Genomic DNA, 10,011 nt, shown 5'->3' on the forward strand with positions numbered 1-10,011 from the left:
TAATTTATTTTACATCCAGGCGGAAGTTCCCACTGCCTCCTCTACTCCCAGCCCCTCTCCCCCACCTCCCTTCATCCCCACACCCCAATCCATTCCTCCTCCATTTCTGTTCAGGAAACAGCCAGCGTCCCATGGAAATCAATAAAACATGGCATATCAAGTTGCAGTAAGGCTGAACACCTCCCCTTGTATTAAGGATGAGCAAGGTGACACAGTATGAGGAGTAGGGTACAAAAGCCAGCAAGAGAATCAGAGACAGCCCCTGCTCCCCATTCTTTTTTTATTAATTTATTTTTCTATTCCAATCCCAGTTCCATCTCCCTCCTCTTGCTCCCCCACTTTCCCCCACCCCACCTCCCATCTGCTCCTTGGAGAAGGTAAGTCCTCCCCTAGGAAGTCTACTAAGTCTGTCCCATCATCTAGTTCAGGCAGGACCAAGGCACCTCTCCCCCCAAACACACCCCTGTGTCTAGGCTGAGCAAGCTATCTCTCCATATAGAATGGGCTCCACCAAGTCCGTTTGTATGTTAGTGTTAGATCTCGGACCCACTGAGAGTGGCCTCATATATTGCCCTAGCCACACCATTGTCACCTATACTAAGGGAGTCTAGTTTGGTCTTATGCAGGTTCCCCATTAGTCAGACCTGACTCAGTAATCTCTCGATAGTTCGGGTCAGCTGATTCTGTGGGGTTCCCTGTTGTTCCCTTTGTTCATATTATCACTCCTCCCTCACCTTGATTGTGCTCCAGGAGCTTGGCCCATTGGTTAGTTGTAGATTTCTGCATCTGCTTCCATCTGTTTCTGGAAGAGGGTTCTAGCTTCTCAGGGGTTGTGGATTGTAGGCGGAATATCTTTCTGCTTTATTCTGGTATCCACTTATGAGTGAATACATACTAATTTGTCTTTCTGGGATGGTTTTTTCTAGTTCTGTCCATTTGCCTGCAAATTTTAGGATGTCACTGTTTCTAACCACTGAGTAGTTCTCTACTGTGTAAATGTACCACGTTTTCTTTATCCATTCTTCGGTTGAGGGGCATCTAGGTTTTTTCCAAGTTTTGGCTATTATGAATAATGCTGCTATGAACATAGTTGAACAAATGTTTTTGTGGTGTGAATGTGCCTCCTTTGTTTTTTCTTTGTTTGGTTGGTTTTGGTTATTGTTTTTGTTTTTTGGTGTGTGTGTGTGTGTGTGTGTGTGTGTGTGTGTGTGTGTGTATGTGTGTGTGTGTGTGTTTTTCTTGTTTTTGGTTTTTTCAGACAGGGTTTCTCTGTGGCCTTGGAGGCTGTCCTGGAACTAGCTCTTGTACACCAGGCTGGTCTCGAACTCACAGAGATCCGCCTGCCTCTGCCTCCCAAGTGCTGGGTTTAAAGGCGTGCGCCACCACCACCCAGTAGAATGTGCTTCCTTTGGCTATATGGCCAAAAGAAGTATTGGAGGGTCTTGATTCCTAATTTTCTGAGAAATCGTCATACTGATTTCCACAGCAGCTGTACAAGTTTGCACGCTCACCAGCAATGTAGTGTTCCCCTTTCTCCACATCCTCTCCAGCATAAACTGTCATTGATGTTTTTGATCTGAGCCATTCCAATCACCAACTCTGATGGTGTCTCAGAGTTGTTTTCATTTGCATTTCCCTAATGACTAAGAATGTTGCTGCTCCCCATTCTTAAATGTTCAGCCATCTCTCTGGCCCTGGTACATTTTGTCTTTCTCTTTTCATTAATTGTTTTTTTTTAGTTATGAGTAGGGATTGACCGTGTGCACCAGTGAGTCTGTAGAGTAAAACCCAGAGGAATCTGCTCTGTCCTCCAACATGTGGGTCCCAGGATGTTCAGATTGGTGTCAGGTATTTCACCTGCTCAGCCAACTCACTGACCCACCCCCAGGATGGGTTTTCTGACAACCCCCAGCCTCACACTCTGGCTCTGAACAGCCCTGTTTTTCCTGCATATGTTCCCTCTTTCCGTATGGCTGGCTTTGGTTCACTGGCCTCTCCTTTGGGGCTTTTGCATTTCTTCTTCCTACTGGACACTGGGTTGGGGCTTTCCACTACTCTTGTCTGGTGTTAAACTGAAAGGCTTCGTGTTTCTGTGTTCTAGAATATTTTGTGAGGATGGGATTTTTCTCAACTATTTAGCAAAAGTTGTGATTAAAGCCACTGGTTCTATGGTCCCTCCTTCCTTTACACAGTGAAGTCTGTCTAGCCCTAAAGGTCCCCCCAGGCTCTCCCTACACATAGTCCCAGTAACTCTCTAGGCTTTCCCTGCTCTCCTAACCACAGCCCCAGTTCCCTGTAGTCATGCCTGCATGAGAGGAGCCCTGGAGAGCTTACTAGGGAGACTGAGGCATGTTTGAGAACTAAGAAGGGATAACTGATCCAAACCCAGAGCCTCCCACTGCCCCTCACTATCATCCATTGCTTCCCAGCCCCAGGGACCCTGCTCTGCCCACTCTGCTTTTCTAAAGATGACTGTGGGAATCCACCCAGGCAGGTCTGCCCTGCAGGCAGCACACACTGCTATCATGGAGTCCTCAGGCTCAGAGGAGGTAAGCCTGGACACGGGGACCCTGGGGGACTGAACACGGTAGGCTTGGAGGGGAAGATCTGGGTGTCTGGGGAGGAAAGGTAAAATGAGTGAGGGAATGAGCCTTAAGGAGTGTGGAACCAGCCTCCTAGAGCTGGGCTTGCTTCCTTCATGTGTGAGCTCTGTGTGTGTGTGAGCATCTCTGTCTCTCCCCTCTCCTCCCATCCTAGGGGAGATCACCTCCAATCTGAGGGTGCAGGGCTGCATGTCCCAGCCAGGCTGCAGCCTGCTAAATGGCACCCAGAAAATTGGACCCATGGATGTGCGTGAAGACTGCAGTCCTCGGATAAATGAGAGGGATGTGAGGAAAAGTAAGTCCCACTTTGTGCTGTGAACTCAAGGCAAGATGATCCTTATGGGGTGTGGGACCCTGAAATTTATCAATTGAGCCAGCCACCAATGCCATTTAAATGACCATCACTCACTCAGTCGTGTGCACACAAAATGATTTTTCCAAGGTTGGAGGAGGTTGGGAGGCAGAGGGCCAAAGAGAAGTGTCCAGTTGAAAGAGAAAGGGAGGGAGTGTGGCCCAAGGCCAGGAGACAAGAGCCCATTGAGGAGAGCTTTAAAGAAGTCTGAGAAAAGTGAGCCTGGGTGACCTGGCTGGGTGGGAGGTGCCATGTAAGAGGGAAGACAGTTGGGGTGCACAGTGGTCACCTCGCTGCTGTCAGCATCCTGGCACCTGGCCTGACTTTTTTAGAACACAAGTGTTTATTTTGATTATATTTTCACGTGCCCTGACCTCTGGTCACCCCAGGTATCCAGCTTCACTTAGATGAACCCCTGCCATTCTCTCCACCTCTTCTTTTGTCCCCATTCATGAAGCTGGGTAATCCTAGTGACCTTGCTCCACAGAAAGAATGCATGGGTCTAGTTGGAACTTTCTTTGGGTTGCCAAACAGCTCTCAAATAAAGACATGGAGACTTAATATTAGTTATGAAAGCTCCGCCTTAACTTCAGCTTGTCCCACTAGCTCTTATAACTTAATTTAACCTGTTTGTGTTCCTCTACATTTTGCCATGGGGCTTTTTACTTTTCTTTCACTCTGTATGTTCTGCTTTCCTGTTCCCTCTGTGTCTAGCTGTCTGCCCCCTAGTATCTCCTTGGCAGGCAAGGTAAAACACATCTTTACACAGTTAAACAAATATTCCGAACATAAACAAATGCAACCCATCTATGGGGCTTCCTGGCCTGGGTAGAGGAGATACCTCAGCTTCTCAGCTCGGTCATTCTGAGCTATGGTAGTACAGAATGGGGCCCACAACTGGCAGAGAGTGATGAAGGTGTCAAAAAGAGCTTCATCAAGGAGGTGACCCCACCTCCCATGCCATCTTAGGTTTCCTGGCAGAAATGGCTTGTCAGGGACTGAGGAGAATGTAGATGGACTTTTCTCTTTGGGCCACCAGCTCACAGACAATGACATGGAGACTTATTATTAATTATGAAAGCTCAGTCTTAATTCAGGCTTGTTTATAAATAGCTATTGTAACTTAAATTAGCCCATATTTTTAAAATCTATGTTCTTCCATTCTCTCGTTGCCTCATCTCTCCATTATGTCCATCCTGAGTATCCCACATCTGGCTGGAGACTCTGCCTTTCTTCTTCTCAGAGCTCTCTCTGTCAAGAAGTCTCTCCTATGTCTCCTGCCTAGCTATTGGCCATTTAGCTTTTTATTAAACTAATCACAGTGACATCCTCATACAGTGTGCAGGACTATGCCACAACAGGAGAGGGCTCTGTGGGTGAGAGCATTTGCTATGCAAACATGAGGACCTGAGTTCAAGTCCATAGCATCCACCTAAAATGGTGGGTGTGTCCACAAACACACCTGTAACCCAGTGTTGTGAGAGGCAGAGACAGGAGGCACTTGCTGATTGCCATCCTGTCCCCAGGTCAATGAGAGACACTGTCTCAAGGGAGGGAATAAGGTGGAAAGCAATAGAAAAGGACATTTGACATCTTTGTCTGGCCTTTGCACACACATGTATACACACACACACACACACACACACACACACACACACACACACACCAAAAGAGAAAAGATTTATTACCAGAACTATGAGGGCAAAGGCTCTGATGTAGGACAGACAGGCAGACGGACAGACTGGTTCCACAGAGGATGGGATGCTGGTAGAGTTGAGATGTGATTTCATTTTCCAAGATGAGGTGAGTGTAGGGTGAAGGGAGGGTACTCCAAGCAGAAGCATCATCAAAGCCAGGGAGGCAGGATGCAGAGCTAGGTAGAATCCAGATGGCTACAACCCCTTGCACTGCCCAGCTGGGGATGGACTTTCTCCCAGGGTTGGGCAGCCAAGGAAGGCTGCAAAAGATCGAGGGTGAGACAGGGGCCAGGCCGTTCCTTTTCCTTTTGATTAATGTTCATTAATTAAGTTTGTTTTTCATCTCTGAGACTGGAACCCTGAGAGTATGCAGTGTGGTTTAAAAATATATTTCAGGGGCTAGAGAAATGGTTCAGCAGTTAAGAGCGCTTGCTCCTCTTCTTGAGGTCCCAGGTTAAATCCCTAACACCCATATGGTAATGAACAAGTCTGTAACTCCGGTTCTAGGGATCCAGTACCTCCTTGTGGCATTTGCAAGGACTGCATACATGTGACACACACACACACACACACACACACACACACACACACACACACACACACAGGCAAAATCACATAAACATAAGAGTAAATTTTTTTAAAAAGAGAAAACACATTCCACATATACTGTGCATACCACACAGTGTACACAACAGCCCCCAACTGGAGGCCATCAAGGAGGGTGAGAGTTCTTGTGGACACTCAGTCCCGCTCCAGGAAATTTGTGTATCATGGGGCACATGAGATTATGTGATGATCATGTGAGGTCCTTAGGGAAGGTCAAGTTCAAGGTTGTCTAACTAGACTGCTGTGTTCAACCTTGACCTGAAGGAGACAGAAAGCCTAAATTCTGAGTCCAGCTCTGCCACCTACTGCCTGGGTGACATTGGGCAAACCCCTCAGCACTTCCTGCCTCATCTTCCCTACCTTGAGAATGCTGCCCCTTGCTGTGGAGGTTGTGATGAGGAAATGACACATGCAGGCAACAGTAAAGACAGGAGCTGGCTCTGCAGTCCCAGTGCTCCAGAGACAGAGGCTAGAGGACAGCCAGTGTCAGGTCAGTCTGGACCACACAGCAAGAGCTTGTCTCAAACACACAAAAATGGGGGCATAGTGGGCTCATTTCTGGAGAGCCATTTCTGTACCCAGGCACCAAGCAGGGCCCAGTGCTCACTAGAGGTCAACATAGGATTTCTTTGGAATTTAGGACTTCTCAGTCCAAAGAGATGCATTTGGCTGGGGTGCTTGCTGTGTAAACATAAAAACCTGAGTCCAGTTCCTTGTACCCATGGGGATAAGGGGAGAGAGAGAGAGAGAGAGAGAGAGAGAGAGAGAGAGAGAGAGACAGAGACAGAGACAGAGACAGAGAGAGAGAAACCTGCTGTAGTGGAATATGCTTATAATCCTAGCCCTGTCAAGGCAGCAGTGGGAAGACCCCCAGGACTTCTTTCTGGTCAGCCCTCCTCTCCTACTTAAGCTTCAGACCATTAAGGGATCATGTCTTGAAAAACAAGTCAAGGGTTGCTGAGATGTCTCATCAGGTTAAAGTACTGGCTATCATACCTGAAGTTCTAAATTCATTCCCTGGGTCCCATGTGGTGGAAGGAGAGAACTACCAAAGTTGTGGCACACATACAGAAATACACACACACACACACACACACACACACACACACACACACACACACACACACTTCAATGTAATAAAAGTATATAAATAAAAAAGGAAAAGATAGGCTGGGGAGAAAAAATCAGGGAATAGAAGTACATGCTGCAGAGAAGCAAGATGTGTAATTTGTTCAAGATAGCAGCTGCAGTTTCCTCTGGCTTCCACATGCATGCACACATACACGTACACATATATGTACACACAAAAACACACATAAAAGGTAAGGGTAGCTGGGAGCCTTTCATGTCTATCAGGACACGAAGCCAGATGGGGAGTAGAGAATGGCAAAAGAGGAGCCATCAGTGGAGCAGCAAGCCTTCCTTACGAGGCTCTGAGAGGAGCAGGTGTTTAGGGAGGAGCAGGGTGAATAGAGCTGCAGGTTTGGAGGCTTTGACTTCTGAGTCAAAGGGATGTCACAGCCAGGGCACAGGGAGTATGACTTGGAATGTGATGGCTGTCCTTAGCCCAGAAGCTGAGGGACAGCATGGTGGCTGTGTGACTCACAAACCCTGTGATTTCCCCTCCACAGACACTGTGACGTGTTACAAAGGGACCATGTTGAGGCTTGGTGTTGGCTTTGCTACGGAAGCTGTCCAGTGGTCTGTATCTGCGACCCAAGTGTGTGAACCTGAGGAAACATGTCAGGAAACACTCCTGCTTGTAGACATAGGTGTGTGGGGTGAGATGGAGGATTGCACTCCTGCATGGGGCCACTGCCCTTATGTCTGGGCTGTACTCTCTCTGTGCCTTGTCTTGCTGGGTGGTGATGTACCGGTTGCCCCAAGCTCAGAGATGATAGAGGTAGTGAAACAACCAAAGGGACCCTGATCACCCCATCTTTAAAGGAGGATTGCTCTTCTGGGTGTGACTCAGTTAGTACAGTCCCTGTTTAGCATGCTTAAAGCCTTGAGTTGGATCCCTACCACCAGGTAAACTGGGCACACCTGTAATCACAGGACTGGGAAAGAAGAGACAATGAAATTTAAAATCAATTCCATCCTCACCTATATAGTGGATTCAAGACCAAGCTGGCTTATCTGAGACTCTCCAAGAGCAAGAGAGAGAGAGAGTGAGGCAAAGTGCTAAAGAAAAAGAGAGAGGAGGGAGAGAGGGAGGGAAGGAGGGACTGAGGAGGGAGAGACAAATGGTGGAGGGAGGAGGGAAGGAGAGAGGAAGGGGTAGAGGGAGGGGGAAGGAGTGGAGGGAGGGGGAAGGAGTGGAGGGAGGAACAGAGGGAGGGAAGAGAAACAGGAAGGGAGGGAGGAATGGAGGGAGGAAAGGAGAGGGAGGAGAAACAAAGGGAGGGGTGGGGAGAGAGCCTAGCACCTGTTTGGGGCTCACCCTTTTGCAGCTTTACAGGGAAAGGGAAAAGGAAAGAGAAACAGAGCACAGGGACCAGCTGTGAAGAGCAGAGTTCGGAGAGAAATTCAGCAGGGTAGAAGTGATGGTGAGCACAGTGAGGCTGCAGCCTGTAGGAGGGGCTCAGGGAACCCTGTGTACACACAGTGTGCAACAAGATCTGCAAGGGGCAGGGCAGAAGCAGCCAGGCTTGAGCTTCAGGCTTTGGCTGACAAAGAACATGTCGTGTCCCATTGTCACTGGGGATTATGCTCTCTCTGTGACTGGGAACATCAAGGAACCTAAGAACTGGGCTCCCAGGCCTTGACACTCTCCCCTTCCCAGCCCAGCTCACACTCTCTTATACCCACAGGACCAAGAACACTCCTAATAGGGAGCAAAGGCTGCGCCAGGGCTAGGGCAGAGGACAAAGTTGACATCTCCATACACTCCAGTCCGCCTGGAATGTTGGTAGCTTCCTACTCAGTCTTCTGTTCCTCCGACCGGTGCAATGAAGCCAGCAACAGCAGTGTCCTGCTGAGCCGCCTCCCTCGTCTGAGTATGGCATCTAGACATGGAGGGACCCAGACATTTGGGAGTTAAGCTGGTGGCTGCAGTTGAAAGCATGCAGTGCACCCCAACCCTTCTCTCTGTCCTCAGCTGCCCCTCCCCCTGGAGACCTGCAGTGTCCTGTGTGTGTGGAGTTCTTTGGATCCTGCTTTGGGAGCACCAACTTTGTCACCTGCCCTCAGGGCACCTCTCACTGTTACCAGGGTGACATTGTGCTTCAGGGAGGTGAGTGCTGAAGGTTGGGCTGTCGAGGTGACAGAAGCAGGGCCATGGCTCCAGCAGTTGAGGATGGAGGGTTGTACCCTAACTCCTAGGTCTGAGGAAGAAGAGATGAGGCTACCTCAGATGGAAGAGGGCTGGGCCTGGTCCCCTGGGTCTGAAGGAGAAGGACTAGGGCCTGGACCCCTGGGTCTGAGAGAGGAGGGCAGGGCCCTGGACTCATGAGGCTGAGGGTTGGGCCTTTAACCCTGTCAGGAAGTAGAGCTGGGACCTGGAGTCAAGGATGGAGGAAGGAAGGTGGGTTAGAGTCAGGGTTTGGGGGAGAAGAATGGGACTGGGATTCCTGGATCTGAGTTTCCCAGCACTACTAGACTGTAGCTCTCCTAACTGCTCTTCACCCTCCAGGTGGGGTGTCTTCCACAGTGAGCCTTCAGGGATGCATGTCCTCACCTGCCAAAACCTTACTGGGTGGCTCCAAAAGCATTGGTGTCTTCTCAGTAAAGGAACTCTCTGAGGGCACAAAGGATCTACCCGAGGACGAAAATGACAAAAACCCTCTGGGTGGAGGTGCTTCAGCCTCTTCCCTCACTTGGCTGTTAGGGCTGGGGATCGTCTTAGCCCTTTGTCTGTCGAGCTTTGTCCTCTCTGCTGAACCCATTCCCCTGTGATTTTTAATCCCTGTTGGCCCCCATACCCAGCTGTCCTCTGACATCATAGCCTAAGACCTTTGTATATGAGAGTCACTGAATTCACGATGCACCACAGCTGACATCCATGTGTTGGCCACACATGTGAAATAATAAAGTCACTGTTGTTTCTGCATATACTGGATTTCTCTACATGACGAGATGATGGCACTCAATAGGATTCTTTGAGAGACCTGCTGTCAAGGCCCGGCCTCCCTGTGTCTGCCCCATGTCTTCTCAGCCTGTGGAAGCATAGAGCCTCAGGGTGCTGCAGCCTAAAGCCCTGGCCTCCCTGTGACCTGGGAGGGGCAGGAGCATAGCAAAGGACTTCCACCTCAACTGAGTAGCTGGGCAAGAGGCTATAAGTGACACAAAAGTGGGAGTTACTGACACAGGAGGAAAGACAAGTTGAGAATAAGGCTTGATACGGTTTCTTAGGGCCATTACACGAGGTGAGTGTTGCCATTGTAGGCTTCAAAGGGCAAGGGATCAGAGAACACACATACCACACACACATTCACCAAACACACACCATACACACATACACAAACACACCATACACACATACACAAACACACCATACACACACACACCACACACATACCATACACACATACACACCACATGCATACCATACACACACACCAAACACACACCATACACAGACATATCATATACACGAACACACCATACACACATGCCACATCCATACAACATATACACACATATACCACATCCATACAACATACACACCACATATACCATATATACATACCACACACACCACCCAGACCACATACACCATACACACCACATATACCATATATACATACCACAC

General features: G+C 48.8%; 1 protein-coding gene across 1 annotated transcript in view; it reads left to right on the forward strand.

The window, feature by feature from the left end:
* Nucleotides 1–9,309, forward strand: part of LOC100753760 (CD177 antigen) — a 22,009-nt gene extending 12,700 nt beyond the window's left edge. The window contains exons 12-17 of the mRNA XM_035448953.1: nucleotides 2,430–2,549; nucleotides 2,758–2,869; nucleotides 6,879–7,030; nucleotides 8,072–8,257; nucleotides 8,359–8,493; nucleotides 8,893–9,309. Of these exons, the coding sequence (XP_035304844.1) occupies nucleotides 2,430–2,549; nucleotides 2,758–2,869; nucleotides 6,879–7,030; nucleotides 8,072–8,257; nucleotides 8,359–8,493; nucleotides 8,893–9,155 (968 nt within the window). The 3' untranslated portion in view covers nucleotides 9,156–9,309. The remainder of the gene's footprint in view (nucleotides 1–2,429; nucleotides 2,550–2,757; nucleotides 2,870–6,878; nucleotides 7,031–8,071; nucleotides 8,258–8,358; nucleotides 8,494–8,892) is intronic.
* Nucleotides 9,310–10,011: the final 702 nt, after the last annotated feature.

Source organism: Cricetulus griseus, chromosome 8 (assembly GCF_003668045.3).
Source record: "Cricetulus griseus strain 17A/GY chromosome 8, alternate assembly CriGri-PICRH-1.0, whole genome shotgun sequence".
Taxonomy (NCBI): Eukaryota; Metazoa; Chordata; class Mammalia; order Rodentia; family Cricetidae; genus Cricetulus; species Cricetulus griseus.